General features: G+C 41.9%; 1 protein-coding gene across 1 annotated transcript in view; it reads right to left on the bottom strand.

The window, feature by feature from the left end:
- The window catches only part of SPATA18 (spermatogenesis associated 18), a 460841-nt gene that overhangs the window by 167801 nt on the left and 269034 nt on the right, over window positions 1-24006 (bottom strand). The window contains exon 9 of the mRNA XM_044055719.1: window positions 4965-5140. Coding sequence (XP_043911654.1) covers window positions 4965-5140 — 176 coding nt within the window. The remainder of the gene's footprint in view (window positions 1-4964; window positions 5141-24006) is intronic.

The following is a 24006-nucleotide window of genomic DNA, read 5'->3' on the forward strand; positions in this document are numbered from 1 at the left end:
TGCAACAATCAGCTGAAATTAATAATTAGAGAAGGCTCTAAGGTCAACCATGACCAGGCTGAAGACCTGGAATTTGACTGAAGAGAAAGCACAACAATTTAAGGAATTACTCATGGCTCTAGCACCTCAAGAAGAGGAAACAGGTGGAGCTGTAGAATGGCAGCACCTCAAAACAGCATATGTGAGGACTACAGAACAGATCTGCAGTTGAGTCAGGTGTGGAAATAAGGTACACAAAGAAAGTTGTTGGTGGAATGCAGAAGTTCAGGAAGCCATCAAAAGAAAGAATGAGTGCAGAAAAAAGTGGGAGACAGAAAAGATGGACCAGGCTAGGAAGGAATAATGGTTAGCTAACAATGAGGCTAAGAGAGGACTTGCAATAGCAAAGAACAGGGCATGAGAGACACTTGATAAGCTTCTAGAAAGTGGCTCAGTAGATGGCACAAAAAAACTATATCAGTTTGCAAGGCAAAGACAGAGAGATAAAGAAGACAGATACCCTTTTCTAGGGGTATCTGCTCACCAGTCCATAGGACATCAAAGGCAGATGGAAAGAGTACTTGCATCAGCTTCCGAATGAGGAAAATCCCACAGAAGCTGTACTGCCCCAGACATAGTCTATGATGAAAGAAGAGGAGGAACCTGCCACAGAGATCAGGAAAATCAGCAAGCACAGATGAAGTCACAGCTGATATGATAAAAATGTTGGGGGAGATACGGGAAAAATGCATCCTACTGGTACAAATAGTAGTATGGAAAGGCATATCCCAGATGATTGGAGAATAAGCATACTAGTGCCAGTATTGAAGAACAAAGGGAACATTCACAACTGTGGGTAGTACAGAGGTATGAAACTCTTGTCTCATTGAATGAAATTCTGGAGATGGTCTCTGATAAACAAATATGTAGAATTTTAGAAAGAAAGATGTGAGATGAGCAGTTTGGATTCAGATCAGGATGCAGCACAACTGGCCTGATGTTTGTAGCGAGACACATACTTGAGAAGAAACTAAAGATGAGGAAAGAGTCCAGCTGGGCATTCCTAGACTTGGAGAAAGCATATGAGAAGGTCCTAGGAAAGCTGATTTGGGCAGTCCTGTGGTGGTCTGAAGTCCTGGAGACATTGATAGAATTAGTGCAGGCTATGTACAAGGACCCAATGACTCAAGTATGAACACTGTTCGGTCTCACGGAGGGGTTCCCAGTGGGAGTGGGTGTGCACCAAGGTTCAGCTCAGAGTCCACAGCTGTTCATACTTGTTATGGACTCTATTAGCAAAGAGGTCGGAGGGGACAGATCAAAAAAGTTGCTGTATGCAGATGATGTGGCATTACAAGCAGACTGAGTAAGAACGTCAACAAACAATAGGGGAATGGAATGTGTAATTGAAGGCAAATTGGATGAAACTGAGTTTAGGTAAGACAGTTGTTAAGGCAGCAAATTGAGGAAATCAGAAGAAGCTGAGAATTGAGATAGAAGGGAAATAGTGCAACAGGTTAACAGCTTTAAGTGTCTGAAAGGGGTGGTTAAGGAAAAGGGAAATCTGAACAAGCAGGTCAAAGCAAGAATCAGAGGGGGTGCAGCCAACTGGCACAGAGTGTCAGGGGTAATTTATCACAGAAGAATGCCAAAGAAGCTAAAAAGTAATGTGTACAAAACCTGGGCAGTAAAGTCATCGCTCTTAAGGAAGCTAGGCATGATGGAGATGAACTGCCTGAGATGGTTGGTAGGATGCACACTGTGGAACAGATGAAGAAATGAGGATAAAAGCAGAAGCCAAAGTAGCTCCAATTGCAGAAACGGTCAAAGAAAACACATTATGGTGCTTTGGGCACATATGCAAAACAGCAGAAGACAATCTGGTGAAGAAGATTTGGTCCAGACATGAAGAAAGCAAGAGGAAACAGGGGGATCTAGCAAAGAGGTGGATGGACTGTGTGAGATATAAGACCTGTGACATTCAGAGGTATGAGAGTCAAAGAAGGTGGGAGAGTGGCACTGAATAGAGAGATGGTGACAGCTGACATGTCACTTCAACCTCATGTAGAAAATGGGAAAAGGGGATTGTGGTGGTGATGATGATGATGATGCAAGAAGCAACAAATTAGATATAGCAAGCTGTCACAGACCAGTGTGGCACTGCCATATACTGACTAATAACCAGCAATTGTGTGTGCTGTATAATGAGTACTGAATGTCACTCACCCTACCTGTATGACTGCTGTCACAATTTGACCACAGCTGTATGAAAACCTTTCCAACTGTCTTACTTTAAGGAAATTCTTTCCTCATATTTCATGTCTATGTTGACACATCTGATAATTTATGATTATATTTCCCTGCATTTGACTACTACTTTACAGTGGACAATGAATTTTAGGTTCATAGGTAGCTACTAGGCAAATAGTCTAGGAGACATTTAAGGAACCTGTTTACAGCAAGCCCTTTCATAATTATCATAAGGGAATACATGCTACATCTAGGATTTAAAGCCATTCTATGCCCAGTCTTCTTGCTTCCTTTAATCAACTTTTTCCTTTGTTTAAGTTTTTTCTCTCTCTCTTTCTCGCCTTACATTTTATTTTGTCTGTCTGTAGACACCATTTCTGATAGGGCTATACACATCTGCAGATTGGTTATCTCTTCAGTGACCTGCAGGCTGAAATGGTAACCATTTGAAATGTTGGGACCCACTAGCATGTATCCCAAAATACAGAGATTGAATGGCTGAAAGAATGGACTTAAATATAAGATGATATGAAAATCTGAGATGCCATTTCTCAGAATATTCCCTTTTCTCCGAGGTATGTTGATCTTGGCATTGATATATTTAAGTTCAGGGGGTGCAGGCAGGGCTTGGCAACCCTGCCCCCCTGGAAAAAGAAGTTTAAAGGAGAAGACAGATTTTCAAAATTCACTCGTGTGTTTTTGGTCTTTTTTTCTGGCTCGTTGGCAATCTGCGTTTTGAGTGCCGACATTTTAATAAGTAGCTGATTGAAATACTTTCAGTACCCTTTTTAAACTTAAGGAACTGACATCAGAAAGATTACTGTAGAGACTGATTCATGTATTGCCCCAAACTTGTAATTGTTTATCTTAGCACACTGTTAGCACCAGATATCAGAGAATTGCTAGTGGTGATAAGCGGACAGGGACAGTACTGATCAGCAAAACTTCGCTTTGAAAGCAGACAAAGAATATTCTTTCCATCTAGAATATTGGCTATTAATTAGATAAGCTTCAGACCCTAGTTAACCCATAGCTTAGCATCATTCATAAGGGCATTCATATTCCTCTTATACACTGTGGAATATCATCACCACCATTTAACAGCATAACATGTTCATGAAGGTTGTTTGTCATCTTCCATTCTTTCTATGAAATTATAGTTCTTATCTCCTCCTTGCACCAGAGCACCACCATGGATTCAGTGGGCTCCCTTTATTTATTTATTTGTCTCTATTTATTATTTTACTTTTCTTCTAAGCTAAGTGAACTGGTCATTTACAAGATGTTATACAACAAAGGATAAATGCTGTATCAAGTCATAGACAGTTTAGAGTAGTAACCAACCAACATGTTTTTGGAAAGGGAAGAAAACTACAAGTAAACCAACACAGACATAAAAGGAGATATGTACACTCTATAGACAATGACAGCATGTTTGATTTGACTTCAAGTCCCTGGAGTCAATAGACTTCTGAGGCACCATGTTGTTTAATGCTATAACTCATCCTCATCTGCTCTCTCAAATGTATAAATGTTAAGATATTCTCTCTTCTCTTTCTGAGCCTTCTGGTGCAGACTATGTATCATTCCTGAATCATCTCTGATTATTCTAAGTCCATACAAAGAAGCAGTCTTCAGAACTGCTCACAGTGTTCTATATGGACTCATAGCAGCTATCTATAAAATGGGAATAATACTTCTTGTTTTCTTTTTTCAACTTCATATGATGTATCATTTTGCAGCAGACCCTTTCCAGAAAACGATGAACCTCTAGACCTCTGTCATGGCCAACAGTGCCATCCTCTGCTCCCTAGTACATCCTTTGCTGTCCTCCTTCCAACATCTGTCACTCTGAGGTGGTTCCAGCATACCTAGTGGGCTGGGACGGGGAGCTAAGTACAGAATATGGGTTGATACTTGTCTCTGTCTGTTAACTATTATAGCAGGCTTCCTGTTTATTTGCTTAAATGGTTTCTTCACCTTTGCATCATTCACAATGCTATATAAGATTAATACCTAGATGCAGTATTGCCTTACTGACATTTTATTTCTGTCACTTTCAACATTTCGGTGGTGCAGCGGTTAGAGTTGCCGCCTCACAGCAACAGGTTCTCCGGTTCAATTCTCAATTTGTGTGCCATCTGTGCAGAGTCTGCATGTCCTCCCCTGCAGTAACATGGGTTTCCTCTGGGTGCTCCAGTTTCCTCTCACACTCCAAAGACATGCAGTAGGTGAATTGAACACTCTAAATTGCCCACAGGTGTGAGTGTGTGTGCAAGTGAGTGGTATGGATAAACTATTGTGATAGGGTTAGCCAGCCAGCATTCTAAACCTTGGCTTGAGATGACTGTCACTGTTGAAGTGACACACTGACTCCATGTACAAAAATGGGAAAAAAAGGTAGAGGATGGAGGGTTGGATGGATGGATTTCAACATTTCTCCAACAATCAGTTTTCATATATGCGTGTTGATCAGTCCCCCATCATCCCTGAACTGCTGCTACTACTTCCTCTCCAAATGCATAATCTTTTACTAAATGCTCAGCTCCCAGGTTAATGATTTTGCTTTATTTTATTTTATTTTCAGTATACTGAAGTATGTTGACAGAACTGTCAAAGCAGATATGCTTATCTATCCCAAGGGTCTAGTGTGATAGCAACATGCTGTAGCAACATAAAGGCTGTATAACTTTCCTCCACAATTTGTCTCCAATGCGTATAGAATATTTCCTTACTTGGTTTCACTGAAAAGTTCCCCATCTGTAGCAAATGCTATATCCAGGGTTGGCTCCACAGTTTGCATAGCAAAGGCTGTACGACACACTTCTCTGATGAAGCTGCTAATCAAGATGAAGTCCACCTCAGGTGGGAATGAAATTTTAGGATTCACATTCATGGCACGGATCACATCCTGGAAACACAATCAAAAATGTTTAGTTGGTATTCTTTTATGCCATATTTCAGATATGTATGAACCAAATAAGCAAAGCAGAACACTGTATAGCCAAAGCCGACAAATAAATAAATGGTCCAGGCAACAGCAGGAAATAGCTAACTAAATAATTTGATAAAAGTTCACACAAGGACTTTCACCCTGACTCAGTGCAGGGCTTATTCAAGTGAAATCGGGAGATTTCACTTGAAAAACCCTGCACATATGTATGAAGTCTGACCACGGTGATTTCGGTGCCATGCTTGTGTCTGCCACTAAAACCTTTGTTACCAGATTTAAAATAATATAAAGCAGGAAATGAGAAAAAGGAAAGCAGATTCTTTCTAACTAAATTGTTCATTTTAGTTTTATCCACTGCCACAAATGACATTTAATTCTGGAAACTTCAATTAGTTGTACACTTGTAACTTTGAAATGATTAATCATAAAGTTGTTTCTAATCTAACACAAGAACTTCTCAAATCTAAGGAAAGCACTGTAATGACATTAGAAAAGATACAAGACAAATTATGATGCATTTAATGATTACCATCAAGGCTAATTCCTCAGAACATTAGTCTTGTGGTAAGTATGTTACAGAGATTTTATAGAATATAAACTGTACATTCAGTCAAAAGACATTCACAATGTAACATTTATATCAATAGAACAATATGTTATATGACTAAAAACTGTATAGATATAAAACAGATAAACTGGAGGTCTTTCTGCAAACTAGCGCTTGATTATATAAAAGCTTGTATATCCTTGCTTAAATCTTTGAAACAAAAAACAATTTGGGTAGAATATTGTGACATCTTACCTATATATTCATATTATTTCTGACTACTTGCCTTTCTCTATCATGTATATCATTTTTATCTCAATTTATTTTTAGTTTAATTGGGTTTACTGGTCTATTTGCTATATTTAATACTCTCTAAAGTGGATCCTAAAATAAAATAAAATATTTTACATCTTCTTTGCTGCTTTTATTTAATTCCTTGTTATGTGTATAGTTGCCTTACTTTTATATTAAAAAAGGGAGAAAGATCTTGTATTAGATTTGCCTGAGGTTCAGTTGTATATCCATGTTTATTGTTCGTGTTGTTTGTACAGTTGTATTGGTGGTTATAAATGAAAATTTTCAATAAAATGTTATTTGAAAAAAGATAGGTTTAAAACCGTAAATATGCATAGGTAAATTCAGTGAAATCTGTGACAACTAATCGAAATGCTGAAAGATAAAAACCACAAATTATTTTTTTTCTAGTTCATGTTTTCTTTAACAGTGATTTTTTTTAAACAAGAAACATCTTTATTAAATTATTATGTATGGTCTACGCCATGCCACATTTAAATAAATGAAAATAAAACATAGCGACACAATCTCAGTTGCAAACATTATACATTCCAAACTGTGCCGACACAACTGTAGCTGCAAATATTATACATAACTTAACACATCCAGTCACTGTTAGTCAACCATTACATAGCTCATTCAAATCCTGCCTTCTTTTACACCTTGTTCCTCCTCTGCATGTATTGATCCCACATTTTCCATTTTTTTCCAGTATAATTTGCTTCTACTCTTTTCTAAAGATCCCAGTTCCAGTTGTTTTATCTCTGTTACTACTCTACTACTTTATCTCTGTTCACTACTTCTAGTAAAGTTGGTTTAGACTTTGATTTCCATTTTCTAGTAGCTACTTTTTTGGTAGCCATCATTTTATTTATTTTATTTAACATTTGTTTACCGGGAAAGACCGACTTGGAAGGAAGCCAATTTTCAGTGGCGGCCCAGGCAGAAACGCTTCAGATGTATGTCTTTGTAACGTGGGAGGAGACCGGAGCACCCGGAGGAAACCCACATGAACGCAGGGAGGATATGCAGACTCCGCACAGAAGGCACCCCAGCCAAGACTCGAACCAGAAGACCTCTTGCTGTGAGGGAACAATGCATTCGCTGCACCACTGCGCCATCCAAAAATAGACTCACAAAAACATCAAACATCCAAGCAAAGGAAGGAAACAATTAGGATGAATATAATTCCATTTAATAATCCATTCGTTCTGGTACCTCGGCAATTCGCCTTCAGTGGAACAATTTATGAATGTAATACATCCTATATATATAGTAACATCAATTAATTAATCAACAATCAATTAATTTGTAATTACATCTTTTTAAAGCACAAACACATTAAATATTAAATATTTATGAAACAATAAGATTGAATTGTTATATATATGGGGTGCAATAGAGTTCTTTCAGCTTGCAGTTTATTAGTTTTGATTGAATTATTCATTTGATAAGAATTTTGTTTCATAAATATTTAATATTTAATGTGTTTGTGCTTTAAAAAGACGTAATTACAAATTAATTGATTGTTGATTAATTAATTGATGTTACTATATATATAGGATGCATTACATTCATAAATTGTTCCACTGAAGGCGAATGGCCGAGGTACCAGAACGAATGGATTATTAAATGGAATTATATTCATCTTAATTGTGTTTCCTTCCTTTGCTTGGACTTTTGATGTTTTTGTGATCGAGGTTGTATTTTTGTCATTGGTGTTTATTCTACAAAAATAGACTCAGCAAGATCTTACTGTGTCTAGGGAATTCCGATTCTGTATCATAGTTCAAAAAAATAATTTCCCCAGTTACTCCAATTTGCTCACTCAGCATCTCCAACTGCCTGCAGGGAATCTTTAAAGTTTGTCAACTTATTATACTCCCAGAAAATATGTTCCCAGTTACCTCTTTCTTCCTCATCACACCTCCAATGTTTGCTCTCTACTTGAGGAAAACTTCTTTCAAGTCTGCTTGGGGTATAAAAATACCTATGTAAACACTTCCAGGCAAAGATCCTAAATCTTCTAGATTTTGTTGCATATTTGAGAGACATACATATATCCCCCATTGTTTCTTTGTGAATTACTTATCCAAGCTCTCCTCCCAATCCTTCCTAATCTCCTCTGATTGATTCTTATAGTTATTATGCAGTACTTCATATGCTCTTCTAATTATTCCTTTCTTAATGGCAACTTCTGTTCTAGATTCTGCTAAAACCTCTAGCAGTGCTGGTCTTTCATTTAGGACCCCCTGTTTTTTTTCTCTTTGCCTATACTCCAATATCAGTCCTTGATAGGGAAGACAATCTCCAGCCTGCATTCCAAATAAGTTCTTGGTCTCTTCCCATTCTATTACCTTTCCCTCTTTAGTTATTTGCTCCCAATACCTTGGTTCCTTTGTCAGTTTTCTGCAATATATTCCCACCCCCTCTTGCCTAATGTCTGTATCCCTAATTGCAGTCATCCCTATCGGCAGAATCTCCTTTCTCCATTCCCATGTTGGCTTCATTCTTACAAGACCTTCTGATACTTTATGAATATAATAATCTGTATGATTGTTGCTGTTCTCCTTAAAGGTCTGTGTAGAGCAATATGTGTGCATAGCTTTAAGAAGATTTCTAGGGGCTTGTACAAGTGTTATAAATGCTGAGTACGTGCGAGCCTGACTGCCAATTTGTAGTCAGCTGCTGAGACGTAAGCATGTATGTTTGTATAGTCTATCTGTTAATCCTTTTGTTTATATTCTGTAATGCTGCTATCCATCCTGATGTATTTCTAAGTAATAAAGCATATAAATGAACTACCCCACCTGTTCATCATCTATACTAAAGAGGGAAGAGCAACATGGTGGCAGAATGGGATCCAGATTCATCAGCTTTGAGACAGAGAATTACTCAGTTAAGATTGGAGGAATATACACCAGTGAATCGTCTCTACTGCATGTTTAACTCGCAAAGCAGGCCAGAAATGAATTTCAGGTATTAAAACTTGCTCAAACTATTTCTTATTCACAAAATATGAAACTAAGCATTCAGAACACTCTAAACAAATTTGTAAGTAAAAGAAATATTCAAAATAACAATATATTAACAGAAATATTCGAAATAACTACAGAAAATGTTTGAAATAAAGTCCAAATTGCATAAAATGAATAAAATAAGGGAAACAACTGAATTTTCTAGCTAAGCACTACTTTTTCACATTAATCAAACCTATTTGAGTTGTCTGAAGTGTATGAAGTGTTTGCATGTTTACGTAGTATTACAGTACAGTTATTTCACAAAATACAGCCATTTCAAAGCATATTTCATAAAGTATAGTATTTTGAAGAGTATACTGTGCATTTGAATGCTACTACAGACACATAGCTTGTTCACAGCCATATTTTTCAGTCCGCTCAGCCATAATTTGTTGGCATGGCTGAAGATTTCATACACCAGCTCCACTTGTGTTTGACAATAATGTCGCAGAGAACTGGAGAGTGTTTGAGCAAGAGTATGATATTTTCATACAGCCTGCATTTTCTGATAAAGATAACAGTACAAAGGCATTTATTCTGCGTAATTTAGCTGGTTCAGAAGTCATAGAAAGGGAGGATTCATCTGTGTATGCACCTGCTGTCTTTGCAGAAGAGGGGTGAACCATCATATAGTTGTACTGGCTGAGTCAAGGGAAGACCCCGAGTACTTAAAATGTAAATTTAGAGAAATGTGTAACCCACAAATTAATATTACAATGGAAAGGCACTTATTTTACACAAGGGATCAAAAGCCTGGTGAAAATTTTACAGCATATATAACTGATTTGAGAAATAAAGCTAAAATGTGCAGATTTGGTGACTTAAGGGATGAGTTGATAAAAGACAGACTTGTGTGTGGGTATTAAAGATGATGCTGTGAGAAAGATTTTGCTTGGTGATAGTGATTTAACTTTGAATAAGGCCATCGAGTTTTGTCAGATATACAAGCTCACAGAAAAGCACACAAATATGCTTACAAATGAGAGATACATGCTTTCAACAACATCTAAAGCTCGTGTTGATAGCATGCAGCATGTGGTTAAAAGAAACATGCCCAAACACATGGCAGCAACTGTAAACCCTGAAAGGCTCACTGGGAAACCCCATAGATTTCTAGCAAATTCTAGAGCATGCACAGTCTCAGTAAAGCATGAGTGAGCCAGCAAACTCAAAGAATGGGCCCCACCCAGTTTTATAGCCAACTGTCACAATTGCGGAGGAAGTCATCATCCTAAAAGAGAAAAATGTTTAGCTTTTGATCAGCAATGCCATAAATGCAATAAGTAGAATCATTTCAAAAGGTTTTGTAAATCAAAAGGGGCACATTCTTTTATTAAAAGGGAATATTCCAAGAAGAAAGTTGATCAATTAGACAGCTATAACTCTACTTTTTATGTTGATGGTGTGTCAGCCCTTCATGAAACATTCAATGCAGTAGATTTATGGGCAGAGAATGATGTATTTTCTACTGTTTGGATAAATGGAAAACCCATAAAGCTCAAAGATGACACACGTTCAAAGTGCAGTGTTGTATCTACAGAAACATTTGCTAGAGTATGTGCTGATGAGAAGCTTGATAAGGGAAAGTGTGTGAAGTTTGTTGCTTATGGTGGTGAAGAGATTCATACTGAAGGCTCAGTAATACTTTTATGTTATTCTGCTGGGAGAAGCTGCAACTTGTTATTTTATGTGGTCAAAAGGCATGTACAGTCATTGTTAGGGCACAGAGACAGTCTGAAAATGGGACTGCTTTCATTTAACAAGGAAGTCCATCATGTTAGCTTTAAAGACCATTACTCTAATTTCACACAGTATATTTTCAATACCTATGCTGATCTTTTTGAAGACAAACTAGGCAAGCTTCCGGTTGTGTACTCCATGAAGTTAGACCAAGATGTCACCCCAGTTTCAGACGAGCCCAGAAAGTTCCAGTAGCTATGCAGAAAGTACAGTTTTGTACCTACCATAAATGTAGATGTTCGAGTGCTAATACAGCTGCAGTCATAACAGATGGGTTCTCCTGCCGTCAGGCGGGTCCTCGGTCGGCCAAATTCCAAAGTCTAGGTCTGGCGTCGGTTGTCGTCACCTCTTCCCTGACATCAGTGTGACAGGGGTATAAAGGAACCAGCCGACGCCATTTTCTTCAGTTTTTCTTGCCCCAGATGTCAGGTGCCCCCAGAAGGAAGGCAATACATAAATTTGTGTAATAAAGCAGTGCAATATAATCAAAATACAGTAGTTGCAAGCAAATACATCATAAATGAATACCCCAATCAGGTTATATGAGGATGTGTTAGCCTATAGGCCTGTCCCAAAAGGGGAAGGAGGGAGGGAAACCTGGACTGCAGCTGTATTAGCACTCGAACATCTACATTTATGGTAGGTACAAAACTGTACTATGTTCATCGTGCATACAGCTGCAGTCATAACAGATGGGTAGAATCCCAAAGCTAAGAAAGGGGTGGTAGGCACTAGGTGGAACTAGGAGGAGCCAGGATGCCCTGCAAGACTGCAGTGGCAAAGCCTGCTCTAGTTTTGGAGTATAGTGGTAGATGGTAGTGCTTGGAGAAAGTATGCACAGAACTCCAAGTGGCTGCTTCCAAAATATCTTTGGTAGGAACTCCTCTGAGAAAAGCTGCAGAGGTAGCTGTGGCCCTTGTGGAGTGAGATCTGATGCCTGTAGGTACAGTTTTGCCATGAAAAGAATAGCAAAAGCATATGCAGTGGGCTATCCATTTTGAGATTGTCTGTTTCGAAATTGGCTTTCCTTGAGCTCCTACTGTTCTGATTTTCTGAAAGGTTTTGTTCTGTCCAGATAATAACGTAGTTGTCTGTGGATGTCCAAGGAATGTAGTAATCTCTCCCCTTTGTTTTGAGGATTAGGATAAAAGGTAGGTAGGTGTATGGCCTGATTCAAAGCTACCCTGGATACCACTTTAGGCATAAAGGACGGGTTGGTTCGTAAGGAAACTCTGTCCTGATGGAAGATGATAAATGGCTGCACAGCCATGAGAGCTTGTAGTTCTGAAACTCTACGAGCTGAGGTAATAGCCAGAAGGAAAGCTGTTTTCCAGGACAAATATTGCAAATCTGATGAGGCAGCGGGCTCAAAGGGAGGCAAGGTCAGTTTTTCCAGAATGAAATTGAGATCCCAAGCAGGTATTGGTTGTTTCCTTGGGGGTCTTAGATTCTTAGCCCCTCTGAGGAACTGTCTTAAGAGGGGGTGAGAGAATAAGGGTGGATCAGTGTTGTATTCTGCAGAAATGGCTGAGGCATGGATTTTGATGGAGGAGAATGAAAGTCCACTGCTTAGCAGCTCAGCTAAATACTGTAGTATTTGAGGTAAATTCAGTTTTCCAGGATCCTGGCCCTTTTTCTCATTCCAGACACAAAACCGTTTCCATTTTGCGGAGTAAGCTTTTCTAGTTGACGGCCTACTGGCCTCCAAAATGACATCCTGCACCTCCTTGGAGAGTAGGGTGTGTTGTGATGCTAAGGAATCTTCCATGCGGCTAGATTGAGTGTTTTAGCTGGCTGTGAAGAGTTTTGAAGCTGTGCTGAGTCAGAAGAAGAGGCATTAGAGGCAGGGTCCATGGTGGGGAATGCGTCAGGCTCCTCAGGAGTGGGTACCAGTGTTGTCTTGGCCAGTCCGGAGCAATGAGAATCATCTTTGGTCTGTCTGCTCTGGTTTTCAATAGAACTTTGGGCAGCAGTGGAAAAGGTGGGAAGGCATAAACTGTCATTGATGCCCAACTGAAAGAGAGAGCGTCCACTCTCCAGGCCTTTGGATGGAAAATCCTTGAGCAGAATTTTGTCAATTGGTGATTTTTGTGGGAGGCAAAGAGATCTATGTCTGGCCTTCCCCATGCTTGGATTATTTCTGTAAAAACGTTTGGATGCAATTTCCATTCGTGTGGATCTGTCATATTCCTGCTTAGGTTGTCTGCCAGCGTGTTTTCCTTGCCTGGCAAGTACTGTGCTTGTAGTTCGATTTGTAAGTCCATGGCCATGTTTCAAAGTGACATGGCTAGTCTGCATAGGGGGTATGAATGTGTTCCTCCCTGTTTGTTTATGTACCACATAACTGTGGTGTTGTCCGTTCTTATCAATAGTTGACCTGGTTGTAGAAGGTCCTTGAAAGCTATAATAGCATTTATTACTGCTAGCATTTCCTTTTGATTGATGTGAAGGTGCTTTTCTTTTTGGGACCATTTGCCCTGAATGCGCCGATCTGTCATGTGTGCCCCTCAGGCGTAGTCCGAGGCGTCTGTTGTGATGACTTGATTTGCTTGAGACTTGCTGAATGGAAGACCTGTGTTTGTTTGGCATGCTTGAGCCCACCACAGAAATTCCTTTTGCAGACATGGAATTAGTGGTATTATTGTTTCCAAACTGTGGCTGTGTTGAGACCATATGTTTTTCAGGTACCATTGAAGTTTCCTCATATGCAGCTTTGCACATGGGATTAGTAAGATGCAAGATGCCATGAATCCCAGAGCCTGCAGGATTTTCCTTGCAGTCAGCCTGGTGCAATTTGCTAGTGCTCTGAAGTATTGAGTTAGTTGCCCCTCCTTCTCTGGTGTGAGGTAGGTCATCTGGGTGTTTGTGTCCAAGTTGGCACCCAGGAAAATTATCTTCCGAGAGGGTATTAGCCTTGATTTCTTTTTGTTGACTGTGTATCCCAGAGAGTTCAACAACATTATTACATAAGCCAGATGTTTCAGAAGAATGTGCTTGCTGTCCGCTTGGATCAGGCAGTCGTCCAAATATGGGTATATTTGTATCCCTTGAAGTCTGCAGTAGGCAGTTACTGATGCCAGGCATTTCGTGAATACTCTGGGCGCAGTAGATAAGCCAAAGGGCAATGCAGAGAATTGATAATGGGTTGAACCTGCAACAAATTTGAGGTACCTTCTGCAATTTTGTCTGATTGGGACATGCAGGTATGCCTCCTTGAGGTCCAATGTTACCAGCCAAGACTCCTTGCCCAGCATGGGAAGAAGTTGCTGTAGAGTGAGCATCTTGAATTTTGGTACAAGTAGAAATGTGTTTAGGATGGATAGGTCCAAAATAGGTCTTTAATCTTTTCCCTTCCTTGGTACCAGAAATAGCCTGGAATAAAAACCTTGACCTTGTTTGTGCATAGGTACCTCTTGAATAGCTTTCATGTCTATGAGATCTGTAATTTGCCTTTGTGCCTCTGCCCTTTGATTGCGTGGCAGGTTTGGCATGCCTCTCATTTTTGGAAGGGTGTGAAAATGGAATCTGTAGCCTCTGTTTATAATGTCCAGGATCCATTTGTCTTTTGTGACAATATGCCAATTTTTTGAAAATAATGCCAGCTTTCCTCCTAAGGGGGCTGCCATTTGAGTCTTGCTTGGCATGCAAAGGGGAAAGTCATTGGGTTTGCTTTCTGAATGATTGCGAGTTATCCTCACCACCTCTTTGTGTAGGAGCTTGCCATTGTCTGCCTCTAAACGATCCTTGGGATTGTCCTCTGCCCCTCGGGCGCCTGTATCTGCCTCTTTGGGGTCTGTCCGTGGCTGGAAAGGACCAATTTTGGAAGGCCAATTTCTACTGAAACGTGGGGTTGTACCTGTAGAAAATCTTTCACAGTTTGCATTGATTTAGCCTTTTCCTCCATTTTCCTTAATACCTCCTCAGCATTAGCACCAAATAATACATCCTTTTGAAGAGGGGCATCTAGTAATTTAGCTTTGACATGATCAGGCAAGGTTTGTTCCTTGAGCCAGGCATGTCTACGTATGACTGATCCTGTAACAGCAGCTCTACATGAGGCCTCTAGAGCATCAAAACCACACTGTAAGGTATGCTTACCCACTTGTTCTGCACTATGCATCAAATCCTGCAACTCCTTCAAGTCTGGTTGTTCAGGTTGTGACATTTTACTTTTCAATTGTGATAACAAAACTGTTGGTATTTTAGCATATGGAACTGACAGTTTAAGGCCCTCATGGTTAAGGTAGCCGAGGTATATACCTTTTTTCCCCACCTTTCTAAGGATCTGGAATCTCTCTCGGAAGGTAATGGATTTTTAGCAGTGGAGGCCTTAACTCCCTTGGGGCCCTGTGAGATGGTTTCTGGGTCAGCAGCATGGCTTTTGTATAGAAATTGGTGTGAGTCAGGAACCCTGTAGTACCTGTCAGGCTTAACTGGGGCTGGAGGCAGAGAGTCCGGGTTAAGGCAGGCCTCCGAGTAAACATCATCTAGGATGCCCAAGACAGGAGGTATAGCCAGTGGCCTGTACTGAGGTAGTAAGAGAAATTCCCTAAGCCTTTTCTTGGAATCTGAATAATCTTGGCCTTCCCAGTGGAAGTGTTCCCTTAAGGTATGCAAAGTTTCCCCAAATGAGTAATCCTCTGGGGGGGGATACAGAAGGAATGGACTCCTCCGCATCAGAGTCTTCAAAAGGGGAGTAAGAATGTTCCTGATCATCAGAGTGCTCTGAAATAATGGAGCCCTGATCAGAGGAGGGGGATTCTTCCTCCACTCTGGGCCTTTTGTCCGGTGGGGGTTGAGAACCCCTGATAAGAGTAATTAAATCCTCAGCCATTTTAAGCATCTGTTTTTTAGGCATGGGGCCTGGAGATGGGCCCTGTGTAGCTTGTCTCAGAGTGCATGGCTGCTTTAGACTTAGCGAAAGCCTTGATGGAGAAAGAAGAGGAAGGTCTGTAGACATCTTGAGTGGAGGTAGACCTGTCCACATTTTGAGGTTCAATGCCAAGAGTGGCTTCGGTATCTGTAGTCGGGGTGTGGGCCGAGGAGCCTGCGACCTCGGGCACAGGAGACATCGCCAAAGAAGTGTCGTCGGTAGTAAGGGGCTGCGTAGGTGCCTCGCTGAGAACCGGACCACGTGTAGTCAGCTTTGGCGTGGTGTCGGTAGAGGCCGCGGACCTCGTGTGTAGGTCCTTATCTTTGCATTTTTTAGACAAAACTGGAGTCGGAGTATCGGACGACATAATATAGTTAAATGTTTTTCCAAAATAATGCTGGGCGAACTCCGCCCGACGCTTAATGGTGCGTTTGTTGAATGTAGCACAAAAGTGACAGACCGAGACGTCGTGGTCTGGGACTAAACAAGGTATACAGAGGGAATGGAAATCCTTATGCGGTATTTGCTTCCCACAAGAAATACAATTATTAACTTTGTCTGACATCGGTCTGAGGCAAGAAAAGTTTCAACGGGTACTTAGCTTTCAAGAAGACTTCGGTTTCAAAATTTTCGTAATTTCAGGAGCTGGCCGACCGGCACTTGCGAACTGCTTCTGCTTCGGGCACCGCACGGCAAGAAAGACTGAAGAAAATGGCGTCGGCTGGTTCCTTTATACCCCTGTTGCACTGACGTCAGGGAAAAGGTGACGACAACCAACGCTGGACCTAGACTTTGGAATTCGGCCGACCGAGGACCCGCCTGACGGCAGGAGAACCCATCTGTTATGACTGCAGCTGTATGCACGATGAACATCAGAGTCAAACCCAAACTAGACAAAATGGTGCAGCAAGGTGTAATTTGTCAAGTTGACGAACCACCTGAATGGGTAACTTCCATGGTGGTAGCTCATGAGAAAAGCTCAGATGATATTAGAATATGTATTGATCCATGAGATTTGAACAAAGCACTGAAAAGACCTCATCATCCAATGCACACAGTTGATGAAGCTGCAGCTCTAATGCCAAATGCCACTGTTTTTTTCTGTTTTAGATGCAAAGAGTGAATTTTGGTAAATTTTGCTTGACAAGAAATTCTTATTGCTTACTACATTCAGTACTCCTATTGGCAGGTACAGATTTTTGAGAATGCCATTTGGGATAAATTCTGCAAGTGAAGTCTTTCAACATGCAATGGAACAAATTCTTTCTGGGTATCCTTGTGCTATTATAGTAGATTATATTTTAGTAGGACGTAACGGTGAAGCTGAGCATGACAGAAACCTCAAGAAAGTTCTATTCAGAGCATGTCAAGTGAATCTTAAGCTGAATCCTCAGAAAGGCAAGTTCAGGTTATGAGAAGCCACTTACATTGGTCGTTTGTTTACTATTTCAGGCTTATAACCAGACCCTTCCAAGTAAATAACTATTCTCAAAATGCCAGCTCCAGAAGATGTTCAAGCCCTTCAGTGTTTTTTTGGCATGGTTAACTACCTAGGCAATTTTATTCCAGACTTAAGCCAACTAGAGCAGCACTGCCTAGAGAGCTGACATGTAAAGATGTATTCTGGTCATGGCTGGAACAGCATCAGAGAGCATTTGATGCACTAAAACAGAGAAATGCCAGTCCACCAATTCTCACACACTATGATGTTCACAATCCAGTTACTGTTTCCTGTGAAGCTTTGAAATTTGGTCTTAGTGCAGTCATTCTTCAAGAGGGTCAACCTGTTGCCTGTGCATCCAGATCTCTAACCCAAACTGAAATGCAGTATGCTAAGATAGAAAAACAGCTTTTGGCAATTATGTTTGCATGTTCAAAGTTCTATGATTATATTTATGGTAGACCTATCCAGATCAAAACTGATCACCAACCTCTAAAAAGAAGTTATGTACTTACCATAATGTTCCATGTTTGTTGTCCTTGATCTCCCCTTCCTTCTTGCTGGTTGCTCGGCCATATTCTAAAGCTCAAGAGCTTCCACTGGCTCAAGGCTAGGCCCTATCCATCATGCCTAGTGCTAGTTACCCAGATCTCGTTTATGATAACCCATAATACTAGGTCACAATGTGTAGATATATAAACTGTAGACATATATAACAAAATATATATGTATATAAGAAAAAACCCTCAAGCCATAAGTAGAAATTCTTATTCTATCTAACTCATAAGGCAAGAAGAGAATCAAGGCCTACATAGCCAAAGATGGATAACTCTTCTCGATCCTCCAGGAGGGGGAAGGAGGGTGGGATGCAAGAAGGAAGACGAGATCAAGGACAACAAACATGGAATGTTATGGTAAGTACATAACTTCTTTATATTATGTTGTCCCTATCTCGCCTTCCTACTTGTTGGTTGGGACAGTGTCCCCAGCACCTTCTTCTTGGGTGGCTCAATGGAATATACTCTTCAGAACCGTGGAACCAAAGGATGCCCTGTTCCGGGATTAATGAGTAATGAAGGTATGAGGGTTGACCCACATAGCTGCCGCACAAATTGAGTCTACGGGCAGTCTGGCCCAAAAGGCAGTAGAGGTAGACAAAGCCCTGATTGAGTGTCCTCAGACTTTTCCTGGTAGTTGTTTGTTCTGTGAGTTATAGACGTAAGTAATTGTATCTGAAATCCATTCTGATAAAGTCACTTTCGATACTGGAGTTCCTTTTTATCCTCTGCAAAGGATACAAACAATTGGTCAGATTGTCTGAATTCCTGAGTCCTGTGCAAATAGACATGTAATTGCCTATGAACATCCAGCTGGTGGAGTTTATACTCTGCTTTGTTGCCATAGTTCGGAAAAAACACTGGTAGTTCTAGCGATTGATTCAGATTGAACAGTGAGCAAACTTTTGGTAGAAAGGAAGGGTTGGTCCTGAAAGATACTCTATCTTTGTGGAAAATTAAATAAGGGGAACAAATGGAAAGGGCTTGTAATTGTGATACCCTCCTAGCTGAGGTAATGGCAATCAAGAAAATCGTGTTCCCAAGTCAAAAGTGTTAGAGCACAAGAACTGGATGGTTCAAATGGAGGAAGAATCAAGGCAGCTAGGACTAAATTTAATCCCAAGGAGGAAGTGGTTCTCTTATTGGGGTTCTCAAAAGGATGGTACCATACCTCTCAACTGTCCCTGATTTTCAGGGAAATCCCTGATTTTGACTCAGATTTTAGCTCTGTCCCTCTTAATCCCTCCTAAAACTAATGAGGAAAGGTAATGAATTACACTTAATGAATAATGACAACAATTAAAAGTTATAGACTTCTTTTACTTCAGAAAATGTGTATTAATTCATATGCTCGGATTCTGTCAATGTTTCAAGTTAATAGCACTAATATTTTAAAAGTGTTCCTGATTGTCCCTGATTTTTTTCTTGACTTGCTCCTGATTCTGTTGAAATTTGTCCCCGACTGGTTGACAGGTCTGGATGGTACCCATCAGAAAAGCTTTGCATAGCCTGTGGGACATAACATTAGAACCCATTTCTCCCACATGGAATTTGTAAATAGCAGCCAACTGAACTCAGATAGTTGCTGCTGCTGCTTCTTGGTTAAAAGTTTCAGTGAGGAATTCTAGGATCTTTGAAATGGGTGCAGTAAAAAGATCAATATTATTGTTGACAGCCCAACAAGAGAACCGTTTCCTTTAACAGTATACAGTTTTCACATAGAGGATTTGTGAGAGGAAATTAGAATATGTTGTACTGCTGGGGAGATGTCAGGAAGCCTGGCTAAGCCGGGAAGTGGAGGAACCAAGCTGTCAGCTTGAGGGTCTGTAAGGAAGGATGGAGTGAGCCCGACTGATGCATCAGCAGGTCCGGAGCTGGGTCAGGGTCCAAGTCTCCTCCAGGAGATGGGGCCATAGAAACAGGAACCAGATTTGATGGGGCCAGTTGGGGGCAATGAGGATTAGCTTGCAACCTACCGATTTTGCTTTCTGAAGAACTTTGGGGATCAGAGGAAATGGAGGAAAGGCACACAGAAGTCCCGGGGGTCAATCCTGAACAAGTGCATCCCTGGGTGATTGTCCCAGTTGGGGACTGTGGTGAAATAGCTGCTGGATTTGGCATTGATGAATGTGGCAAAAAGATCGCAGCAAGGCTAGCCCCACTTGTGAAAGATCTGATTCGTAATGTCTTGTTTCAGGGACCACTCATGAGGCATAAGGATAGCTCTGCTTAGTTTGTCTGCTATCATGTTGGATTTCCCCGGGATGTGCGTCACGATCAGAAAATGTTGGGAGGACATCATCCATTGCCATACTCTTAGGGCCTCTCGACATAAGGGATAGGCTCTGGTTCCACCTTGTTTGTTGATGTACCATACCACTGACATGTTGTCCATCTGAATTGCAATCATACCTGTGGGGACAGAGCTGTGAAGTGCTTGCAATGCCAGGAGTACCGCTCTCATCTCAAGGACATTTATGTGCAAATGGTATTCGTGTTTTTGCCAAATTCTGTGAACAGTCTGTCCCAGGTAATGCAACCCCCACCCTATCTGGAAAGTGTCTGTGGTCACTGTGGCCACTGGTTGGGGGATGATGAACGGTCTGCCTATTGTCAGTTGGGTGGACTGAAGCCACCATTTTAGATCCTTCTTGCAGGTCTCCATGATGAGAATTGCGTGACATATGGGTAGATCCTGCATGGGCAATTAAGCAAAGAGGAGCCACTACATAAATGCGCCAAGGGAACTAGTGTTATAGATGTCACCACTGAGCCCAGGACTTTCAGAACAAATTTTGCTCGAGTCTTTTTCCTCCTGATTAGAGTTGCAACTTAGTGTCAAATGGTCAACACCATCTCCTGAGGCAATTTTGCTATCATGTCTTTGGTATCTAGATCTGCTCCTATAAATGTAATATATTGACAAGGCAACAAGGCAGACTTTTGTAGTTTATAGTGATGCCTAGCTGAGAGCAGAGGCGTACTGTATTGTCCCTTGTCTCAGTTAGTCGATGCTCAGTGGTGGCAGTAAGGAGCTAGTCATCCAGATATGGAAACATCCAGAATCCTAGATACCTCAGATGAGCTATGACTACTGCCATGCATTTGGTGAACACCCTGGGGGCTGTGATGAGGCCAAAGGGCAGAGCTCTGAACTGGTAGTGAATGGCTCCCAGCTGGAAGCGTAGAAATCTCCTGGATCGCCTGTCCATCTTGATATGGTAGTACGCATCCTGGAGATCGATGGAGCACATCCAATTGGCCTTTCCCAGAAAGGGAAGTATGGACTGCAGTGTCACCATCTGGAACTTTGTGTTTTTGACAGACTTGAGTCTGCTGAGGTGCAAAATGGGCCTCCAGTCCCCTGTTTTCTTTGGTACTAAAAACAACCTTGAGTATGTTCCGGATCTGATTTCATCTGCGGGGACTTCTTGGATTACTCTTTTTCTTAGCAACTTTTGAACTTCTAGAGCTGCTTGTTCCCTCAGATTGGGTGTCACATCTGGGATGGATTTTTGTTTTTTGGAAGGAGGTGGTATGGAGAAAGGAATACTGTATCCCCTGGATATTATCGACTGTACCCATGTGTCTTCTGTGATATCTTGCCAGGCTTCTGGGTACAGTGACAATCTTCCCCCGACTGCCTCCAGAGGTGGACAGGCAGGCTCCCTTTCAGGAGCACTGGAAGGGCCTCCCAGAGAATGTATCTCTGTCACCCTGACTCTGTGGACCCCCTCTGCCATGAGGGCACTGTCTCCCATTATTATTCCCCTCTCTGCCCTGGGGGGAAAATTCATCACGTGCATCAGGCGAAGTTCCCTGGGATTTCCAGAACCACATTTTTCCACCCTTTTGACCTTTAGGGTAAGGTTGAGAAGGCACAGAAAAATGTACTCCCACTGCAAAGAGAGTCTTGCCATCCTGCTTGCACCTGGTTAGAGTCTCTTTTACCTTAGGCCCGAACAACAATGAGCCAAAGGGGGTGTTGGTAAAAGAGGACTTGAAAGGCTCTGCAAATTGACAAAGGTGCATCCAGGAATGCCTTTGTAAGGTGACTCCTGTGCCTGCAGCCCTGCTCACTCCATCAGCTGCATAGGAGATAAGCCGTATGGATGAGTTAAGTACTGAAGATAAGGTCGCAAGCTGAGAAGCAGTCTTATCTGCAGCTCCTGCAGCTGTAGGATCCTGTAGGGTATCTCCTAGCTCTTTCAGGAGATCCCTCTGAAGACAGGTGAAATGGGATAGATAATTCAGTGACCTGAGAGTAAAGGCCGCTGAGGAAAAGACACACTTCCCATATCTGTGCATCGCATGTGACTCTTTGTTTGGCGGATGGACAGATGTAGAAGTCTCTGCTAATTCCTTCTTAGCGGCCGCTGCCACCACCATAGCATCAACTGGAACACCCTTGGATAGGAAGGATTTCATATCTGGGGCCGTTATGAATTTATTGGCCTTCACAGAACTGGTTCCATCGATTCTGGAGAGCACCACGCCTTTTGAATTACTACCCCTAGCAGCGGATCGAAGGGCGGAGAGACCCAAGAGGTGGAGGGTCGGGAACCGAATGCATCCAAGTACACGGACTCATCCTCAGAAGGGGAAAGGGACTTCCAGCCACCCCTCTGCTTGAGGATTTCCAGGATGTCGGAGAATGAGACATCCTCAGAGGGGGACCACAGGGACCCTTCTGAGTCCTCCAAATCCGTGTTCGATGTCAGAGACTAAGGAGAGTCCACATGCTTCCTCTTACATGTCCTCTTCCAGGAGACCTCCTCAGGGGGATGCTCTGGGGAGGTTTCAGAAGAGGGTGGCCACCCAATGGGGCATTCTTGGGCACTGATTCCCTGTGCTTAGAATGGAGGGGTGGTGAGAGGGAAGCCACTGGCTCCGTAGGGGACAGAGTAGCTAAAGCTGAGGGTGGAGCTGTCTGAGAGGACAGCACACTCCTCATCACCTCGAAGGCACCACGCTCCTGGCCAGAGAGTGTCCCCAACTCTGAAGATTCGAGAGACCCCTCCCATACTGAGGCTGATGTGGGAGCCGAGCTCACCTATGCTGAAGCTCCAAGAGGGAGAGCGGGAGCAGGGTCGGACAAGGGTCCGATGCTGCTCCCCCCTCGGAGCCAATGAGGGAGTTTTGGCTCCCAGATCCCTCGATAGAAGGAGGTATTGAGGAGATCGGAGCAGATGTCGGAACCGAGAGACCGAAAGTTTTCAGAACTGACGGTTTGACCACAATGACTTCCATGCACTCCGGCTCCGAGCTCAGGTGAGTCGAAGGAGGAATAGATGATCCAGGAGGAAGAGTAGTATCATTGTCCAAAAGACTCCTGGACAATTGAGAGGAGTGGGTGGACGATCGGTGACTGCCCACCACAGACTGTAGAAGCGGTGACTGTGGAACAGACCACATCAGTTCCAGTGAATGAGAACTAGTCCTTTTATGACTCCTAGATGGTTCTGAGGACCCTAACGAAACCACAGGAGATAAGGTCTTGTTGGACCCGAGAGGATCCGACAAACTGGTAGATTTCTTTATGTGTGTCGACAGCTCCAAAGTTGGAACCGACGGAGGTGTCGGTTTGGGTGATTTCCCTGGTTTACTAGCCTGATTCCCTCCTGCTGGAGTGTCAAAAGACCCTTTTAGTAAACCTCACAAAATAAGCTTGTTTTTGCACTCCTGCAGGACTCTGGCACTGAAAGTATGACAAACAGAACACGAGTCCTGGAGGTGCATGGCTCCCAAACAATAAATGCAACTTGTATGTCCATTAGTCAGGGACATCTTTGGGCACATCTTTGGACATTATCACAACAACAACAAAGCCCAATACAATTACGTACAATACACTGACAGTTATAGATATCAGATAAACAGCTTTACAATAACCATTAAGAAAATACATCTAACTTTTTTTTTCTTTATAAACAACAAAAGACAGAAGGTAGGAAGGTAATGGACAGGGGAGAGCCTCTAAGTTAAACGACAACTCCCCTGACCAAGGAGAGCCTCTAAATTAAACAGCTACTCCTTACCAGAAAAGGAAAAGGAGGGAATAAGGGTAAGCCCTCCAACTGAAATGGGCTGACTAAGGGGGAATCCTCTAAGAAAAAATGGATTTGAAAGGGGGAATAGGCCTGGAGAAAAAATGATGGCCTAAACAACAGCAATAACAACCAGAAAACAGAGACAGGGGGGCTAAACAAACACTACTAATCTACAGAGACCCTGAAGAAATATTAAGATTTAAACACAGGAAATAACAATAAAGTTCAAAAACTTAGCCTAAGCCAGTATCCAGCAATCTTGAAGCTTCAAGCGGCAAATGAGATCTGGGTAACTAGCGCTA

The sequence above is a fragment of the Protopterus annectens genome, chromosome 14.part0, assembly GCF_019279795.1.
Source record: "Protopterus annectens isolate FY-2018-M chromosome 14.part0, PAN1.0, whole genome shotgun sequence".
NCBI classification, from domain to species: domain Eukaryota; kingdom Metazoa; phylum Chordata; order Ceratodontiformes; family Protopteridae; genus Protopterus; species Protopterus annectens.